The following is a 20,999-nucleotide window of genomic DNA, read 5'->3' on the forward strand; positions in this document are numbered from 1 at the left end:
CCCCACCATTGCATGTCATCAAGCACCCCCCACCCCACCCCACTGCCAGGCCCCTGACTCCCACTCCATCCAGCTCCCCGCCATCCAGGCCCTTCAGCCCCACTCCTTCAAGCCCCCCTGCCAGATGATCCCTCAGCTGCATTTCATCAAGCCCCCCCCTCCCCGACAGCTAGTCACCTCACTCCCACTCCATCCATCACCCCGCTTCATCCAGCCCCGCCAGCAAGGCCCCTGAACCCCATTCTAGCCAGCCACCTCATCTAGGCCCCACACCTCCATTTGATCCAACCCCCCCAATCTCCAGCCAGGCTCCTGTCCCCTGCTCCATCCAGCCTCCAAAACCAGGCCCCTCATGCCCACTGCTTCCAGCCCCAAAGCCCCTGAACCCCACTCTATACACCCTCACAAACACATCCCTCTCCGCCACTTCACCCAGGCCCCCCATCCAGGCCCCTCACCCCCACTCTGTCCTGCCCCACCCAGCAATGCCTCTGAACCCTACTCTGTCCAACCCCCACAAAAAGACCCCTCACCCTAACTCTGCCCAGCCCCCACATTCAAGGCCCTCCCCCCACTCCAATCAACCCCTCCCCCCCGACATGCTCCTCACCCACACTGTATCCAGTCCCCATAGCCAGGCCCTTCACCCACTCCAGGCATCACCCCCACTCTGTCCAACCCCTGTCCAGCTAGGCCCCTCACCTCCAGGACCCCCTCTCCATAGCAAGGCCCCTGAACCCCAATCTGTCCAGCCCCCATAACCAGGCACTTCACCCCCACTCCATCCAGTGCCTCCCAGACATACCCCCCACAACCAGACCCCTTACCCCAACCCGTCGAGCCCCTCCAGTCACCCCCTCACTCCCACTGCAGCCAGCCTTGCTACCCAAGCCCCTTACCCCCCATTGTTAGGGGGCTTATTCCTTCACCCAGTTACTTCCCTGGTCCTTCTCGCATGAACAGAGAGCAACAATACCTGAAGTCCAAAGGTGCAAACAATTCGATGTTTATTGGGGTGAACTTCCAGCAAGCATGATTCCAGTTCCCTTCCTTAGTGTCCCCCTTCCCAGCTCTGACACCACAGAGCCTTACACCTGTGTCCCTGTTCCCATTCCTGCCCTTAGCCAAACATGATTCCAATTTCCTTACCTCCATTCCCTGTTCCTATTTCCCCCTTTACCCAAACATGATTCCAATTTCCCCACCCCCATTCCCTGTTCCCACTGCCCCCCCAGCCATCCACTCACCCACCCTGATTGACTGTAGACTGTATAGTAAAACTTGAGTTCTGCTTAGCTATACCTTAACCAATCATTTTCCTGAAATTTAACTAGCCAATCCTAACATATTGTAACATGATTATGTAACCAATTATATCCCACCACCTTAATTAGTTTACACCCAGCAAAATTAATTATACAGCAGACAGAAACAATCATGGAACCAGACAGAGATTATACAGACAAACAATAGCAAAGTGGGAACTATAATGACAAAACAATACAGAAGTGAGGATTTCACATCCCAGCTATTGACAAGTGAGTTCTTGCCAGACAGGATGCTATCAAACTAAGTTTCCTTTTACATCTTCTAGGCACTTCCTTTTCACGGGAGGTGATAGGCATTATCAGGACAGGATTGTATTCCTAACAGCCCAATAGCACCTGATTTCAATGTGACGGGTTTGGAATGTGAGGATGTGACCTGTCGCTTCCCAGCTTATGGCTGCCTCTGTTGCTTAGCCAAAGGCCTTAGCCAAAGAACAGGGCCTCAGACTGTCACAGTAAGAGAAGGCCCTTACACCGGCAGACAGTGATTTTGATTGTTTCTTTTATACCTCTAGAACTAGCCAAGTGATAAGAATGCACCTAAATTCTTAGAGTACAGGCCTTTACCGACAGGCCTGAATATCTATATCCTAACACCCACTACAGCCAATATTCCTCAGCCAGGCCCCTCACAGCCACTCCATCCACACCCCTGCCAGGAAAGCCCCTGAACCCCACTCTTTCTAGCCCCAAAACCAAGCCCCTCACCCCCACTCCATGCAGCCTCCCCAGCCAGGCCCCCTCGTCCCTCTTTGTCCAGCTCCCGTAATCAGGCTTTTCACACCCATTCTCTCCAGCCCGTTGGCAGGCCCCTCATGCCCACCCCGTCAAGTCCCCCACCCAGCCCCCTCATCCCAACTCTGCCCAGCCCCCACATCCAGGCCCCTCCCCCACTCCAATCAAGCCCCCCAGTCATGCCCTCACCCGCAAGACATCCATTCTCCATCGCCAGGCCCCCTCACCTCCCACTCCATCCAGGCACCCAACCAGGCCCATCACCCCCAGTCTATCCAACCCCCGTCCAGCAATGCCACTCACCTCCAGCACCCCCTCTCCGCAGGAAGGCTCCTGAACCCCAATCTGTGCAGCCTCCACAACCAGGCCCCTTACCTCCCACTCCATCCAGCCCCCCCCCCCGCCCAGGAAGGCCCCTGAACCCCACTATTTCCAGCCCCACAACTAGGCTCCTCACATCCCACTCCATCCAGTTCCCCCAGCCAGGCCCTCACCCCCACTTTGTCTAGCTTCCACAACCAGGCTTTTCACACTCAATCTGTCCAGGCGCCCAGCCAGGCCCCCCAGCTGCACACCATCAAGCCCACCCCGCCAGCTAGGTCCCTCAACTCCACTCTCTCCAGCCCCCCAGCCACACTCCTCCCTGATACTCGGCCCAACCCCCCCATTTCCCGCCCCACCCCACCCCACCCCACCAGGCTGCTCTCCACATTCCAGCCAGCCCCCAGGAGATTACCCTGTTTATTTTGGCGAAAACTGGAAAAACCTGATTTTAAGTGGCAAGTTTTCCAGTTTTCACCCTCATCTATTAGATTCTGACCAGAGTGGAGGTTTGGGGCTGACCATAGTGGGGACAGGGCCCAGCCTGGTGAACAGCTTGGCCTAGAGAAGCAGGGAAGTGTGCAACCTTCTAGTTAATGATTAATGAGGTGCCAGCTAAGTATAGGACCCACACTATGGGAAGCTCGGAGTTTTGCTTTTCCCTTGGCTTGGCAAAAGAGAAACACATCATCTCCCCGCATTGCAAGGTCTACACTTGCCCTGTGTTTATAAAGCATCTTCGCCCTTCCACTCCATGTACATAGCACAGGTGAGATGTAGCCAGCTCTGGGATGGGGCAGCTGGGTGACAGCCGCAGAGTGACACTACATGGAGATGGCGCACCTGCAGCTGAGATGTAGCCAGTTCTGGTGTGAGGTAGCTCGGTAACAGCGACGCAGCAACACTGCATGGAGATGGCTCGCCTGGTGCTGAGATGCAGCCAGCTCTGGGGAAGGATGGCAGGGGAACAGCCACAAAAGGATGCCGCAAGAAAATGGCTCGCCTGGCACTGCGGTGTAGTGTCTGTGCCTGCTGCTGTCTTCTGGAGGGAATGAACCCTGCTCAGTGGGTGCAGAGAGCGAGAGAACCCAGCACCTGGTAGAAGATGGAGCACTGCCTTAGTACTGCCAGCCTGGGCTTCAATTTGTCATGTGTCCGAGGGGCTGGTGCTGGAGCTTTCAATGTGGCCTCATCCTGACACCCCCAAGGCCTGTTTGTGCGAGTTGGGAGCTGTGTGTGTGGAGGTCTCTGTGTGTGTGTGTATTGTGGGAGGGCTGGGGGTTGGGGATGTGTGTGAGGAAGGGCAAGTGTGGGGGGGAGGCTGTGTGTATGTGGGAGGGGAAATCGGTGTGGGATGTTTGTATTAGTGCTGTATGGAAGGCTTGGCAGGGCTCTCCCTGGCACTCATACAGGGATCAAATCCAAACCTGGCCGCTCCTACCCACCCCAGAGACCAAGTCCCAGGGACCCAGTGGGTCAGAGAGTAGATATCAGCCCCCTCTTGCCCAGCTCCCTTCACAGCAGAGGCGGAGAGAGGAGGCTGAGATCTCACAGCCAGGTGGGTTTTCACACATAGCTTCCTTCTTGCTCCCATTCTTCCTTGGCTGCTGCACTGTTCTGCCGCCCGCACCACCCTGCTCCAACACTAACCCAGCCATGCACAAGTGCAGGCTGGAAATTAGCAGGAGGTTTCTAACCATCAGAGGGGGGATGTTCTGCAACAGCCTCCCAGTAGGAGTTGTGGAGTTGAGCAAATTAGTTTTAAGGGTGAGCTGGACAAATATATGGGTGTGATTGTATGATGGGGCTGCTCGTGATGGTGGGGTCAGGGCAGGGCTCAGCAGCCCAGGGGCTCACTTCCAGTAAATGTTCTATGTCCCTGAACCTCATGCTTCAGGGTTCAGCTGGCCATTGGCAGGGGCCAGAAAGGGATTTCCACCATCTGTTCTGAGAGGTTTTTGTTTGGTTGGTTTTTAAATCTGCTTCTTCTGAAGCACCAGGCTATGCCCATGGCTGGAGATGGGATGTTGTGGGCTGGGCCAGGGCTCTGAGGTGGAGTTTGGGATGTGAGATGTATGAAAGAGACTGACTGTGGCTGTGTGCGCGAGTCCCTACTGCGGTAACCACTAGACCCCTCTCCAGTCCCAGATCTCTGAGCAGCCCCTTAGAATCCTGTTGATTGTTTCCTTTCAGCTCCAGGGCCCCCGGATGAATCCAGTCAATGGCACCATCCCGGTGACCAAGTTCATCTTGCTGGGTTTCCCCTCCCTGGGCCGGCTAAGCCGCAATCTCATCTGTGCCCTTTTTTCCTCCACCTACATTGGGACGCTGGCAGGCAACCTGTGCATTGTGTGGGCCGTCCTGCGGGAACCCCGCCTCCAACGCCTGCCCATGTACATCCTGCTGGGGAACTTCTCCTGGCTGGAGATCTGCTACGTCACGACCACCATGCCCCGGATGCTCTCTGACTTGATGAACCCCGGGGTCCCCATCTCCTCCCATGCCTGCTTTGTGCAGTTCTATATCTTCTTTTGCATGGGGACGACCGAGTGCTGCTTCCTCGCGGCCATGGCCTTGGACAGGTACCTGGCCATCTGCCACCCCCTGCGCTACCCCGTCCTCATGTCCCCCCACAGATGCTGGGTGCTGGCGGCCTCCTGCTGGGTCACCGGCTTCTTGTGGTTCGTAGTGCCCGTCATCCTCATCTCCCAGCTCTCCTTCTGCATCCTCACCCTGGATCATTTCGTCTGTGATCCAGGCCCACTGCTGGCTTCCTCCTGCGCCCCAGCTCCCCAGGCTGAACTGGCCACCTACATCCTGAGTTCCCTCATCATCTTTGGTGCTGCCTTCTTCACTCTGACCTCCTACGGGCTAATCGTCAGGGCAGTGCTCAGGCTGCCCGCAGGGGCCGGGAGGCACAAGGCCTTCTCCACCTGCTCCTCGCACCTGGCCGTCGTGGGCCTCTTCTGGGGCTCTGGCATGGTCACCTACATCAGCCCGTCAGCTGCAGGGGGCAGCGGGAAGATGGCGACCCTTTTTTATGCACTGGCGACCCCCCTGCTTAACCCACTGATCTACAGCTTGAGGAACAAGGAGATGAAGGATGCTCTAAGGAGGACCCTGCTGGGGAAGCTGTAGGAGGTTCTGCTCTGGCCCCAGCCTCCAGGGACTGGCCGGTCAGGGGGGTGTGCAATGGGATATGAGTTCTTTTCCTTCTAGGGGTTGCTCACTCCAATCCTGGAGAGTGAACGCACACAGCTTTTTGCATGATCTGTAGGAGTCACTCCCAGTATAAAAAATGCCTGTTTGATGATACAACCAGAATGCAAAGGGAGCTGGGTGGTGGGATTTGTGTGTGTGTGTTGGGGGTGGGGAGGTGGGCGTATATGACCTGCTGCGTGTGTGTGTGTGTATAGAGGCTGGCTCACATCTCTGCCCTTTTTGTGCAGCTGTATTTCAAGATTGTTACCTGGATAGATGTATGTTCACACTTAAAGCCAGAGAGAAAAATTCTGCTCTCATTTTCTTTGCTGTCAATTAGGAGCAACCCCTGTGATGTCAAGAGACGGACAGGTGAGACGCAAATCACGACAGCTGTATATTGTTTTTTTATGGACCTCATTCCCCTTTCACAGCCTTGGATAGAACCCAGGAGTCCCAGACACCCCCTATCTCCTGATCCAACCCACTCAATCCCATTTGCCTCCCACAGCCAGGGATAGAACCCAGGAGTCCCAGCACCCCAGATCTAACCCACTAGACTCCACTCCCCTCCCATAGAAAGGGAACAGAAAGAAGAAGACACTCTCTAACAATGAGAGAAATTGGATTCTGGAATACCCTCCAAACAGGAGTTACGGGAGTAATCAACTTCATTCATTTTGACGATGAGCTGGACAAATCTATGCGTGGGATTTTCTGATTGAGTCTCTTGTGATTGGGAGGAGGGGATAGCAGGGCTTGGCAACCCATAAGGTCCCTTTTGGTTCATGTCTGATGATCCTAAAAGCTCATAGAATCATAGAAGATTAGGGTTGGAAGAGACCTCAGGAGGTCATCTAGTCCAACCCCCTGTTCAAAGCAGGTCCAACACCAACTAAATCATCCCATTCAGGGCTTTGTCAAGCTAGGCCTTAAAAACCTCAAAGGATGGAGATTTCACCACCTCCCTAGGTAACCCGTTCCAGTGCTTCACCACCCTCCTAATGAAATAGTGTTTCCCAATATCCAGCCTAGACCTCCCCCCTTCAACTTGAGCCCATTGCTCCTTGTTCTGTCATCTGCCACCAGTGAGAACAGCCTGGCTCCATCCTCTTTGGAACCCCTCTTCAGGTAGTTGAAGGCTCCTACCAAATTCCCCCTCACTCTTCTCTTCTGCAGACTAAATAAGCCCAGTTCCCTCAGCCTCTCCTCATAAGTCATGTGCCCCAGCCCCCTAATAATTTTTGTTGCCCTCCAGCTTCATGCTTCAGGGTTGCAGCTAGTCACCTGCAGGGGTCGGGAAGGGATTCCCCCCACCAAAAAAAAATTTCTATTGACATTTTCTTCCTCCAAAGCATCAGGAATGGCCACGGCTGGAGATGGGACATCAGACAGAGTAGGCCAGGGCTAGAGATGGGACATTGGATGGGGTAGGCCAGGGCTCGGAGGCAGCATTCTCTGTCTCGAGTGCTTGGCTGGCTGGTTCTTGCTCACATGCTTAGGGTCTAACTGGTCACCATATGTGTGGTGGGAAGGAGCAAGAGAGTGAGTTTGTCTGTGGGGGGGCGGAGGGTGAGAAAACCTGGATTTGTGCTGGAAATGACCCATCTTGATGATCACTTTAGATAAGCTATTACCAGCAGGAGAGTGGGGTGGGAGGAGGTGTTGTTTCATGGTGTCTGTGTATATAATAATGTCTTCTGCAATTTCCACAGTATGCATCCGATGAAGTGAGCTGTAGCTCACGAAAGCTCATGCTCAGATAAATTGGTTAGTCTCTAAGGTGCGACAAGTACTCCTTTTCTTTTTGCGAATACAGACTAACACGGCTGTTACTCTGAAATTTGGTCAGACTGGCAGTGACCTTGGGTTTTTCCATCTTCCTCTGCAGCTTGTGGGTGCAGGTCAGTTGCCATGGGGGGGAGGGATAGCTCAGTGGTTTGAGCATTGGCCTGCTAAACCCAGGGTTGTGAGTTCAATCCTTGAGGGGGCCATTTAGGGATCTGGGACAAAAATTGGGGATTGGTCCTGCTTTGAGCAGGGGGTTGGATTAGATGGCCTCCTGAGGTCCCTTCCAACCTTGATATTCTATGATTCTATGACTAGCTGGGTGTATCTCCTTTAATCATTTCCCTGCCATTGCGGGGGCCTTAAGGAATGGTGCACATCAGTCCCTACTATTCTTTGCCTGTGGCACATCACAGTTTAGCCTTCCAAGCACTGTCCTACTTTGGTCTAATTTCAGCTGCTGGGTGGTGTCAGTGGCCTGTGATCTAGAGGTCAGACGAAATGATCTGGTGATCCTCTCTGGCCTTAAACTCTAACCCAGGAGTCCAGACTCCCACATCCTGCTCTAAGCCACTGGATCCCACTTTCCCACTTCTCTCCCAGAGCAATATATAGATCCCAGGAGTGCTGACAACCCATCCCTCCCCATTCTAAGCTACTGGACCCCACTGCTCTCTGAGATCTGGTAACAGAACCCCGGAGTCCTGGTTTCCAGTACAGCCTTCTGACCACTGACCTCACACCCTCTGCCTGTGCTGTGTCAACTCTTGGCATTAACAAAGGCTGTCCTTCTCTGACGGTTGTCTAACTTTCATGGGAGTTAGAGCCACTTAATAAATCATACAGTTCAGACTGCAAATCCCCTGGCGGAATTAGCTTGTTTTGATGTCTGAATATTTCTCGCTCTGGGTATTGATGATTTGGGCTGCTGGCAAAGCCAATTAAAGAGTTTGATACTGCTTCCTGCTTGAAAAGTTGGAGCCAGGCAATTCAAAGCAAAAGTTATCTCATCTCGTCAGAGAGCTCAGCACAGATCCCAGTGCTAAGAGAGGGGTGGGAGCTGTGGGTCAGGATTTCTGACAGGCCGTGTGTGCAAAAAATTTCTTCTGTGCAAATTTTTGAAGCAGAGTTCAAATTTGTGCGCCATGAGGCAAATGCGCCCAAGCGAGTAAAATGCTTATACATTTAAAAAGTTTTAATTTGCAATTTGTAATAATAATAGTTTTACACCATGTTATTTTATAAATGTCATTTTTAAATACTTAGAAAAAGGAAATTTAACCATTCTTCATGAAGCACAAGTTAGTTTTAAGCATTACGCTTTATTATCTTTTTTATAGACAATCACGAGCATATATCAAGCACATATTAATCATGATCATTATCAGTCCATAGGCTTCTGCTCATTGGTGTCCGCTTTCACCTTTCATTCTATACACATGTCCAAAAAGATTTTGATAAACATATAATAAAGACAATTTAATAAGTATGCCATTATGTCAATTTATATGGGTTTTCAGATAGAGACATCATAAGTAAAAAAACTAAAACAAGAGTTTGGGTTTTAAATTTAAAATTTTCCTAAAAAAATCAATAAATAATTATCAGCCAAGAATAAGATATGCAATTACAAATGCATTTTAATTTCCTTATTGGTTGAAATGTCCAAGACTGCTAAACTAACCTTACTGTTTTTCCCTGCAATCTTTTTTCATTTGCCCATTCAATATAAACTCTGTCCAGATCTATCAGTCCTCCATCCAGCTGGTAACTCTTAATACACATCAGCATGTCCAAATGATCTACTTGTAAACGATTCCGTAGTTTGTTTTTTAGAGTGTTCATTAAGCTATAGCCATGCTCACAGTCTGCACTTGATGCTAGGAATGTTCCTCCAATATCCATCAACTTTGCAAGATCCTGAAACTATTCGTTCTGGTGAGCAAACGTCACCATATCTGGGAAATTTAAAACCAATTGGCTTTTGATTCTTTTGGCTACTGCAAATTTGAAGTCATTGTACTGACTGACTATAACAATCTCTTCAGCAACAAAGTCTTTGTATTTTGAATATAGGGATTTGACAGATGACTCTTTAAGAAATCCAACTTCCATACATCGTTCCACATTCTTCTGGCTGAAAATTCTCCCGAAGCTCTGGCATCTCAATAATATGCACAAACCATTTCTTTGTCCTCATCATATGTGAATATTTCACAAAGTTTAAGAAGCATTACACTATGTGACTTCGGTATAACCGTCTCTATAGTTTCATCCAGCCATCCAGATTTAAATGAAGTTGTTGTTCTCTTACACATTAGACCTCTAGACAGTGACATTTTGGAATTGATTTTTACCAGATTGGTTTATTTAAAATTAAAACGTTTATTATATGACTATCATTTCAATGCGCTTAAGAGCATGACGCAGCAAAAGGGCAAACGGGAGATCATTCAGATCAGGATACCAGAAGTTTGTGCATAGCTCCGATCATGTCCATGCATCTGCGGCAAAAAAAGAAGGAAAGTGGAGATGTGTGGGTCCCGACCGTCCCGACGTGATCAACATTACATGTTCGAAATGCTGGCGGAGAGGGGTACGATTCATTGCCCTCCTTTCCCTTCCCCCCCTTGCCAGCTAGTAGAATCTGGCTGTGTTGATAGATGGCAGGAGAACAATGTCAAAAGTCGCCTGTAAATGGTATTTTGGCCTGGATCCGATTTCTGTGCTCGGTGTTTCGCTGTTTGTGCGGGGTTTAGGATCTGTGTGCGCGTGCACACTCACGCTCAGCTTAGAGGGAATGGTGATCAGGACTGAGGGGCACAGGCAGAGAGGGGAGCTGAGTCTTCAGGATCTGTTCAGCTCTTGGTCTCTGGCAATGAGCAGAGCTACTGAGGCTCAGATTCACATGGATCCCTGCTCGGCTGGGAACCAACCCACTCATAACACATAGGACCCACTGCACAGAGCAGGCAGGTGTCACTACTGCCCTGCAGTGATAGGGAAGAAGTCCAGATGGAGGGGCCTTGATGGGCTTGGTAAGGGTCTCCTAGTCCTACTGAGATTTATTCCCACCCAGGATCAGCCTGTGGAGTTGGTTTATTGGGGTCCAGGGGGCAGAGCCTGGGTCTAGCTGAGTCCAAGGGGAGGTGGGACCATCTTAAGCAGAAAGAGCATGGGAAAAGGGGCATCTCTGTTCCTCTCCATAGTGGGGATCGCTCCATTCTAAGGTACCACGTCTATGCCTTGCACCCCAGCCACACCAGTCCCTCTCTCTAGGGTGAACAGCCCTGTTCTGACCTCCCCATATATGCCCTCCACCCCAGGTGGCTCTCCACAGGGGGAATTGCCACGTTCTGAGTTCCCACAGCTATATCCCCCAGCACGGCTACACAAACCACAGCCTTCACCCGCACTCCATCCATTACCCCCAAGCCACACCTCTCACTGCACTCATCTCACCCCCCCAGCCATGTCCCTGTCCCCCACTCCAGCCAGCTCCCCACTCCCCACTCCATACAGCCCTCCCCCCAGCCACCCATCACCCCCCCACTCAATCCATCACCCCAGAGCCACACCTCTCACCACACTCCAGCCCCCGCCTCCCCAGCCAGGCCCCTCAGCCCCAGTTCATCCAGCCCCACCCACCAAGGCCCCTGAACCCCACTCTGTCCAGCCACCACAACCAGACTCCTCACCCCCACCCCAGCCAGGCCCCTCACCTCCACTCTTTCCAGAACCTCCCTCCACTGCAAGGCCCCTGAACTTCACTTTGCCCAGCCCCCACAACAAGCCATCCCACCTCTACACGATTCACCCCCAGAGTCAGGTGCCTCACCTCTACTCCCTCCATCCCCACAGCCTGGCTCATCATCCCAACGTCATCCAGCCCCCAAGCCTGGACTGTTACCCCCACTCCATTCAGCTCCCCCCACCCCCACCAGGCCCTTCTCCACCACTCCAGCCACCCCTAGGAGATTACCCTGTTTATTTTTTTGCAAAAACTGGAAAAGCCTGATTTTAAGGGGCAAGTTTTTCCAGTTTTCACCCTCATCCATTGGGCTCTGGCCAGAGTGGGTGCTAGAGGCCAGCCATAGTAGGGACAGGGCCCAGCTGGGTGAACAGTTTGGCCTAGGGAAGCAGGGATGTGTGAGACCTTCTAGTTAATTAATAAAAATGTTTAATAAGGTGCTGGCTGAGTATAGGGCCCACTCAATGGGGATCCCATAATGGGTTATGCTTTTGCCTTGGTTTGACAAAGGAGAAACACATCATCCCCCCCACAGCACGAGGTCTGCACTTGGCCTGTATTCATAAAACATCTTTGCCATTTGACTCAATGTACACAGCACAGGTGAGATGCAGCCAGCTCTGGGGTGGGCAGCTGGGTGACAGCCGCAGAGTGACACTACATGGAGATGGCACACCTGCAGCTGAGATGTAGCTAGCTCTGGGGCAAGGTAGCTTGGTAACAGCCACGCAGCGACACTGCATGGAGATGTTTTGCCTGGTGCTGAGATGCAGCCAGCTCTGGGGAAGGATGGCAGGGGAACAGCCACAAAAGGGCGCCGCAAGTGGATGGCTCGCTTGGTGCTGAAGGGCAGGGTACGTCCCTGATGCTGTCTGAGGGAGGGAATGACCCCTGATCTGTGTGTGGAGACAGCGAGAGAACCCAGCACCTGGGAGAAGACAGAGCACAGCCTTAGTAATGCCAGCCCCGGCCGGGATTCAACATGTAACCGAGGGGCTGGTGCTGGGTCTTTCAATGTGGCCTCATCCTGACACCCCCAAGGCCTGTTTGTGGGGACTGGGGGCTGTGTGTATGTTGTGGGGAAATCTGTGGGGTGTGTGTGTGTGTGTGTGTGTGTGTGTGTATGTGTGTGGGGAAATGTGTGTGTGTGTGTGTGTGTGTGTGTGAGAAGCTGAGTGGGCTCTCCCTGGCACTCCCCTGGGGGTCCACAGATCTTTCAGGGATCAAATCCAGATCTGGCTGCTCCTAAACACTCCAGAGACCAAGTCCCAGGGACCCAGCAGTTGAGAGAGCAGATATCACACCGCTCTCACCCTGCATCCTTCAAAAAAGAGGCAGGGAGAGAGGAGGATGAGTTATCACTGACAGGTGGGTTTTCACCAGGGATCCTAGTTTTCCTTGATAAAAACCCCAAATTCTGTGATAAAAAAACATAAAAATCTGTGCTTTTCCATGATTAAAATGGAACACTTAATTTTAGTTTCCCTATCCCCAGTAAAATGTAACCATGCTTATCCAATCTAATAGGGATCAGAGCCAGATTGGATCATCAACAACTGCAATCATCCGTAGAGCTTCATCCCTGGTTCAGTTAATACACAGAGCTGGATAATGGAGACTCTGGTAAAGAGGATACTAAGAACATAAGAACAATCAGACTGGGACAGACCAAAGGTCCATCTAGCCCAGGATCTTGTCTTCTGACAGTGGCCAATGCAAGATATTTCAGAGGGAATGAAAAGAACAGCTAATCATCAAGTGTCGCCCATTCCCAGCTTCTGGCAAACAGAGGCTAAAGACACCATCCCTGCTCATCCTGGCTAATAGCCATTGATGAGCCTATCTTCCATGAATTTGTCTATTTCTTTTTTGAACCCTGTTATAGTCTTGACCTTCTCAACATCCTCTGGCAAAGAGTTCCACAGGTTGACTGTGCGTTGTGTGAAGAAATATTTCCTTTTGTTTGTTTTAAATCTCCTGCCTCTTAATTTCAGTTGGTGACCCCCTAGTCCTTGTGTTATGAGAAGGAGTAAATACCACTTCCTTATTTACTTTCTGCACATCAGTCATGATTTTATAGACCTCTATCATGTCCCCCCTTAATCGTCTCTTTTCCAAACTGAAAAGTCCCAATCTTATTAATTTCTCCTCATATGAAAGCTGTTCCGTTCCCCCTAATTATTTTTGTTGCCCTTTTCTGTACCTTTTCCAATTCCAATATATTTTTTTTGAGATGAGGCGACCACATCTGCACACAGTATTCAAGATGTGGGCACATCATGGATGTATATAGAGGCAAGATGATATTTTCTGTCTTATTACCTATCAATTTCTTAATGATTCCCAACTTTCTGTTACCTTTTTCGACTGCTGCTGCACATTGAATGGATGTTTTCAGAGAATTATCAACAGTGACCCCAAGATCTCTTTCTTGAGTGGTAACAGCTAATCTAGACCCCATCATTTTATATGTAGAGTTGGGATTATGTTTTCCACTGTGCATTACTTTGCATTTATCAACATTGAATGTCATCTGCTGTATATGTTTTTATTTTTTTTACAAAATATAAAACCTAAAAATTCTCTGCAAAAATGCAAATTTTGTGTTTTTTCTAATTTTTCTGTGGAAGACAGATTTCTAGGATCCCTAATTTTCACCTACAGCGTCATTCTTGCTTTGATTCTTCTGTGGCTGCTGCATTGTTCCGCCACCCACCCTTCCCTGCTCCAAGCACTAAGCACTCCATGCACAAATTCAGGCTGCAAATTAACAGGAGGTTTTGAACCATCAGAGGGGGGATGTTCTGCAGCAGCCCCCCACTAAGAGTTGTTGGGGGAGCAACTTATTTTTTAGAGAGAGTTAGAGAAATCATAGAATCATAGAATATCAGGGTTGGAAGGGACCTCAGGAGGTCATCTAGTCCGACCCCCTGCTCAAAGCAGGACCAATCCCCAATTTTTGCCCCAGATCCCTAAATGGCCCCCTCAAGGATTGAACTCATAACCCTGGGTTTAGCAGGCCAATGCTCAAACCACTGAGCTATCCCTCCCCCCCAATGTTTGAGTGTGATTGTACGATGCTTGTGATGCTGCTTGTGATGCTGCTTGTGATGGTGGGGGGCAGGTCTCCGCAGCCCCGGGGCTCACTTCCAGTTAATGTTCTATGTTCCTAAAGCTCATGCTTCAGGGTTTCAGCTGGCCATCGGCAGGGGGCAGGAAGGAATTTCCACACCTTCACCCCATGTATTCGGAGAGGGTTTTTTTTTCCCTTTTTAGTTTTTAAGCTGCTTCTTCTGAAGCACCATGCGATGCCCACAGCTGGAGATGGGACACAAGGTGAGGTGGGGGGGCGGGGTGAGCCAGGGCTCTGAGGTGGCACCGAGCATTCCTTGTCTCAGGTGCTTGGCTGGCTGGTCCTTGCTCAGATGCCCAGTGTCTCACTGATATGTGGCCTGGGGAACCACATCTAGTAACCACAACATAACATTATTAACTTACCATTTTAATAAATTCAGGACAATAGTATAAAATGCACTTATTAATTTAAGATTTTGATCAAATTTAGGCAAAAATAATACATAATTCCTAATTTAGTATGTTAAAATTTGAAAAATAAGAATTTATTATTATTTTAATCATAACAGGAATTCATATCCTATGTAAATATTAATTTAACATGTGAAGTGAATCTAGAAATCAATGCAGTATGGATTTAATATTAATGAGTAACTCTAATATTAATGAGAAAGTATTTCCACTGAATGTAGGAATGAAAACAATATTGAATTCTTAATTTATTATTTTAATCACACAAGTAATGAATATAATATATAGTTATTCATTTATTATTTAAATTGAAGATAGAAATGGTTAGCATATATAGTTACTAATTTATTTTAATTAAATATAGGAATTGATATCTTAGCTAGTGATTTATTTTAATAAAATTATAATATAGTTATTAATTGTATGTTTTAATCAAATCTAGGATTTTTACATTCTGAGTCTCAAAATTAATATGAATTGCAACTCAATCAATCTACCACATTAATCTAATGTGGAAAACATAATGTGTAAATTGTCTGCAGCAGGGACCTTGTTTTACTTCTGTGTTTGTGCAGCAATTAGCAGAATGAAATTGTAGCCTGTGACTGGGGCTCGTAGGGGTTACTTCAATATAAATAAACAATAAAATAATAAATAGTATAATTATCAACCAACTCAATACATTAAAACACATGTACTGATTGTTTGTAGAGTTTAATCATATCACTATATTAATATAGATTTTACTATATTAGATCTAGATTTTCCTTCTGCAGAGCCTTCATGGCCAGTCCATGACTGATGGTGTCCTTGGATCCAAACAAAGGGTAAGGGATTTTTAAAAGTCCTCTTGATTCAATTGTGTGTCACTCATTAATTAGATATGGGGAAAGGTTTGGGGTAAAATTTTCCTAGGTGCTTAAGTCTAATCCCATTTCCAAAAGGGATTTGAGGTCAAAAAGTGAAAGGGATTTAAGTGCCTAAAGATGCAGCCCAAGCCCAAGAAATTTCAATTTAGCATCAGAGTGCAGGGAGGAGGGAATGTTAAATCAGCTCCCTGTGCTTCTCTGAGCATCATCTACTGTTTTGACCTGCACAGATGGGGTTTGTGATCCTAGACTGGTCCAGAGAAGCTGATCCAGCTATGGAATGAGGAGCAAGAGTTCATTGGCCAAGAAGAACAGCTGGCTGAATGTCTCATAGAAGGAGCTTTATCCAACCAAAAAGGTTTCGAAAGGCAGAATAAACCCAGTTTAAGCATCAGATCCCAGGTAGTTTGGAATGTGATATGTATGAGAGAGAGAGATTGACTGTGACTTTGTGTGTTTGTGTGTGTGTGTGTGTCTGCTATTCCCTACTACAACTTCTATCCCAGATCTCTGGATAGAACCTTGCTACCCTGTTGATTATTTCCTTTCAGCTCTTGGACCCCTGAAGAATCCAGCCAATGGTACCATCCTGGAGACCAAGTTCACCCTGGTGGGTTTCCCCTCCCTGAGTCAGCAGAGCCGCACTCTCCTCTGTGCCCTTCTCTCCTTGGCCTACGCCGAGACGGTGGTAGGGAACCTGTGCATTGTGTGGGCCGTGCTGCGGGACCCCCACCCTCCAATGCCTGCCCATGTACATCCTGCTGGGGAACTTCTCCTGGCTGGTGATCTGCTACGCCACACCCACGGATGCTTTCTGACCTGCTGTCCCTTGGCGTCCCCATCTCCTTCCACGGCTGCTTCCTGCAGTTCTACTTCTTCTTCTCTCTGGAAAGCACCGAGTGCTTCTTACTTTTGGTCATGGCCTTAGATAGGTACCTGGCCATCTGCCACCCCTTGCGCTACCGCGTCCTCATGTCCCACCAGCTCTGCTGGGCCATGGTGGCCTCCTGCTGACTCTCTGGTTTCCTGTGGTTCATAGTGCCCATCGTCCTCATCTCCCGGCTCTTCTTCTGTGGACCTGACACCCTGGATCATTTTCTCTGTGACCCAGGCCCATTGCTGGCTGCCTCCTGCACCCCAGCTCCCTGGACTGAACAGATCTGCTCCACCCTGAGATCCGTCATGATCTTCACCACCATCCTCTGCATCCTGGCCTCCTACGGGCTTGTCATCAGGGCTGTGCTGAGGCTGCCCACAGGGGCCAGGTGGCACAAGGCCTTCTCCACCTGCATCTCACACCTGGCCATGGTAGGACTGTTTTATAACTCCATCATGGTCACCTACGTCAACCCGTCAGCATCCGAGAGCAGCAGGAAGATTGTGACGCTTTTCTACACAGTGGGGACCCCGCTGCTCAACCCGCTGATCTACAGCCTGAGAAACAAGGAAGTGAAGGAGGCTCTGAGGAGGACCCTGCTGGGGGAGCAGTAGGGGGATCTGCTCTGGCCCCAGACTGCAGGGCCTGGCTGGTCAGAGGGTAAGCACTGGGATATGAGGCCCTTCCTCTCCAGGGGGTGCTGGCTTTAATCCTGCAGGGGAAACACACAGCATTTTACATGATCTGTAGGGGTCACTTGTAATGTTAAAAATGACTGTTTGTTGATACAGACAGAACACAATGGGAGCAGAGGGAGGTGTGGTGGTGTATGTGTCCTTGCTGGAGGACATGAGCCCAGCTCAGTGTGTGTGTGTGTGTGTAAGGGATAGGAGAACAAACCGAGTGTGTGTGCAGGGAGGCTGGCTCCCATCTCTGCCCTTTTTGTGCAGGTGTATTTTTGTGCAGCGAGATAAATGTGTTATCGCACTTAAATCACAGGGGGCAACATTCTGCTCTCCTTTTTTCTGCTGGCAATCAGGAGCAACCCTAGTGATGTCCAGAGACTGGCATCTGTGTAGCTGTTGCCAAAATGATGGGGACATTATATTTGTATGTTATGGACCACACTTCTCTCCCACAGCCAGGGTTAGAACCCAGGTGTCCCAGTACCCCTCCCCCCCAATCAAACCCCGTAGACCCCACTCTCTTCCCATGGCCAGAGACAGAAATGAGAAGGTCTCTAACCATCAGATGTGTAAGGTCCTGGAGCAACCTCCCAAAGGGAGTGGTGGGGGTTAAAGAAATTAATGAGTTTAAATGGATCATCAGATAAATTAATGAGTGGTATTGTATGGTGGTGTTGGCAGCCCTGAAGGTTCCTTGTGGTTCATGTCTTATGTTCCTAAAATCTTCAGGGTTTCAGTTAGTCACCTGCAGGGGTGAGGAAGGGATTCCACCCCACAAAATATCTATTTTGGAAGGGAGGGGGTTGTTTGTATTGTCTTCTTGTTCTGAAGCTCTGGGATAGCCCCAGCTGGAGCTGGGGCACTGGGTGGGGTGGGTCAGGGCTCCTATGTGGTACTGAGCCAAACTCTCAGGTGCTTGGCTGGCAATTCTTGCTCACATGCTCAGAGTCAAACATGTTGCCTGATCCTTTTAATGGTCAATAATACTTGTATTGGTTGCCAGTTGATCTGATTAATGAACTGGGTGTCAGACAGTTCTTGTCCCAGAATCAGGCTACCCTGAACTAAAACCAATAAGTTCAATATCTTGTAGGGAACCTAAAGGTGTAGAGCAAAGCAAAGCCTTGGAGATCTTTATTAAAATCAGTATAAAAGCCAGAAAAGCTCCAAGCCACATGAACAGATAGAAATAATACAGTACGGGGGATATCTGTTGTATCAGTATGAGCATAGGATCTTTGATTTGAATACTACACCCTTCCTTGAGGACCTGGTGGAAAGTGACAAAGGACCAGCCCTGTCTCTGACATGCCAAACAAGTCCGATGGTCGAGGTTCCTCAATGCCCAGAATTGATGGTAGATAACAATAGAGCCGAAGGGTCAAATGATGGAAATCTCAGGTTGGTTTGCCCTATTTTGGTTGGTTTGTCCCAAGCACTATCATGAATATTCATGCTTATGCTTAGCCTTCCATATCCAAATCTAACTTCCTCACCCCCCTAATATTGGGGTGCACTGATCCGATAGGTTACCATCTTAATATATATTAAGGCCATTTAACTCATTACCATGCCTGTCGCCTCTTGCTGAGACAGATTTGCGGTTATCACTTCCATGGTCCTATGGTTTCCATTTACTGTTAGGTTCCAACTTCTACCATTAAGCAAGCTATCCCTAGTTCCCCCAAATCCAAGGGTAACTGTGGGGCATTTATGTATACCAGACATCACAGGGAGGCCTACTATACTTGACTATACTTATGCTAACTTGCTTAAGTTAAAGTCTGACAGGATACAGGCCTGTAGGTTCCTTGCATAGGCGCTGACTCCATGAGTGCTCTGGGGTTGGAGCACCCATGCAAAAAAATAGAGGGTGCTCAGCACCCACCAGCCACCCTCTGATCAGCTGTCTGGTGGTGGGCAGGAGGCACTGGGGGGGAGGGGAAGACTGGGGTAGGAAGAGGCAGAGCAAGGGTGGGACATGCTCAGGGAAGGGGCACAGGTGGGGAGGGAAAGGGCAGGGTCTTGGGGAGAGGGTGGGAAGGCGCAGAGCAAGGGTGGGGCCTTGGGAGAAGGGGCGAAGTGGGGGTGGGTTCTTGGGGCACAGCAGGGGTGGAACACCCACCGGAAAGAAGAAAGTTGGAGCTTGTGGTTCCTTGTGTTACAGCTGGGTATAATGAAGACAAGCAAGCCCGACTGGCCAGAAACTGGTCACCGTATGTGAGGTGGGGCAGGAATTTCCCCCCAGCTCAGACTGACAGTGACCCTGGGTTTTTCAATCTTCCTCTGCAGCATGTGGGTGTGGGTCAGTTGCCAAGATTAGCTGGGTGTATGTCCTTTAATCATTTCCCTGTCATTGTGGGGACTGGTGCACATCAGTCCCTGCTATTCTCTGCCTGTGGCACATCACAGTTTAGCCTCTTGAGGTCTGTAATATCTTGGTCTAATTTCAGTTGCTAGGTGGTGTCGGTAGCCTGAGATCTACAGACAATGAGCCTAGGTGATGTTCTGGTCCCTTTTGGCTTTAAACTCTAACTCAGGTGTCCAGACCCCAACCCCACTGCTCTAACCCATTGGACCCTCTTTCCCACTCTCCTGCCAGATGTATAGATACAAGCCAGGTGCTTGGTATCGGTCTCCCAGTCCAGTGGTTCTCAACAAGGGGTACGTATACCCCTGGGGGTATGCAAAGGCCTTCCAAGAGCGACATCAACTCATCTAGATATTTGCCTAGTTTTACAACAGGCTACAAATAAAGCACTACTGAAGTCAGTACAAACTAAAATTTCATAGAGACAATGGCTTGTTTATACTGCTCTATAGACCAATGTTTCTCAAACTGGGGTCTGTGGACCCCCGGGGGTCTGTGAGGGTACTCCACAGGGTCCGCGAGTCATGGCCAGCTCCAGGGGCCCACGAGTCATGTCCTGGGCTGCCAGCCCCACTGATCAACTCCTTCCCCTCTCTCACAGTGCCTCCTGCACGCTGGGGAACAGCTGTTCAGCGGTGTGCAGGAGGCGCTGGGAGGGAGGAAGAGGAGCGGGGATGGGGCACGCTCAGGGGAGGGGGAGAAAAGAGGTGGGGAAGAGGAGGGGCAGGGGTGGAATGGGGACAGGAAGAGATGGGGTGGCCTTGGATAAAAGGTGTGGGGCGGGGGCAGGATCTGGGGCTGAGTGGGGATTAAGCACCCCTGCAGAAAATTAGAAGCTGGCTTGGGGGTCCGCAACATTTTTTAAATGAAAATGGGGGTCATCAAGTTGCTTAAATTTGAGAACTGCTACTATAGACTATCCACTGAAATGTAAGTACAATATATTCCAGTTGATTTATTTTATAATTACATTCTAAAAATGAGAAAGAAGGAATTTTTCAGTACTAGTGTGGCTGTGACACTTTTGTATTCATATTTCTGATTTTGTAATCAAGTAGATTGTAAGTAGATTGATAATTTGCCATTATCCAGTTCGAGGTGAAACTTGGGAGTACGCAGGACAAATCGGACTCCTGAAAGGGGTACAGTCATCTGGAAAGGTTGAGAAACATTGTCTTATCCCAGTGAGATTTCTTCAAACCTGGGAACAGACCTTTGGGTGGGTTTATTGGGGTACCAGGGGGCAGAGCATGGGTCTAGCTGAGTGCAAGGGAAGGTGGGACCAAATTAAGCAGACAGAGCATGGGAAAAGGGGAATCTCTGTCCCTGTCCTTGGTGGGGATCGCCCCATTCTGAGGTCCCCTGTCTATGCCTCGCAGCCTGTTCACACCAGTCCCTCTCTGTAGGGGGAACAGCCCCATTTTGAGCTCTCCATATTTGTCCACCCACCCCAGGTGCCCACCGCCCTCCATTCATCTCCACCCAGCCAGGCCCCGGAACCCCACTTGGCCCAGACACCAGAACCA

General features: G+C 49.5%; 1 protein-coding gene and 1 pseudogene across 1 annotated transcript; both read left to right on the forward strand.

The window, feature by feature from the left end:
- Nucleotides 1-4,592: 4,592 nt before the first annotated feature.
- Nucleotides 4,593-5,522, forward strand: LOC102944482 (olfactory receptor 11G2). The gene has a single exon (XM_007052856.2). The coding sequence runs from the start codon at nucleotides 4,593-4,595 to the stop codon at nucleotides 5,520-5,522; it is 930 nt and encodes a 309-aa protein (XP_007052918.2).
- A 4,383-nt stretch (nucleotides 5,523-9,905) lies between these two features.
- LOC102944257 lies at nucleotides 9,906-17,030 on the forward strand (annotated as a pseudogene).
- The last annotated feature ends 3,969 nt before the right edge of the window (nucleotides 17,031-20,999 follow it).

The sequence above is a fragment of the Chelonia mydas genome, chromosome 13, assembly GCF_015237465.2.
Source record: "Chelonia mydas isolate rCheMyd1 chromosome 13, rCheMyd1.pri.v2, whole genome shotgun sequence".
Lineage (NCBI taxonomy): Eukaryota > Metazoa > Chordata > Testudines > Cheloniidae > Chelonia > Chelonia mydas.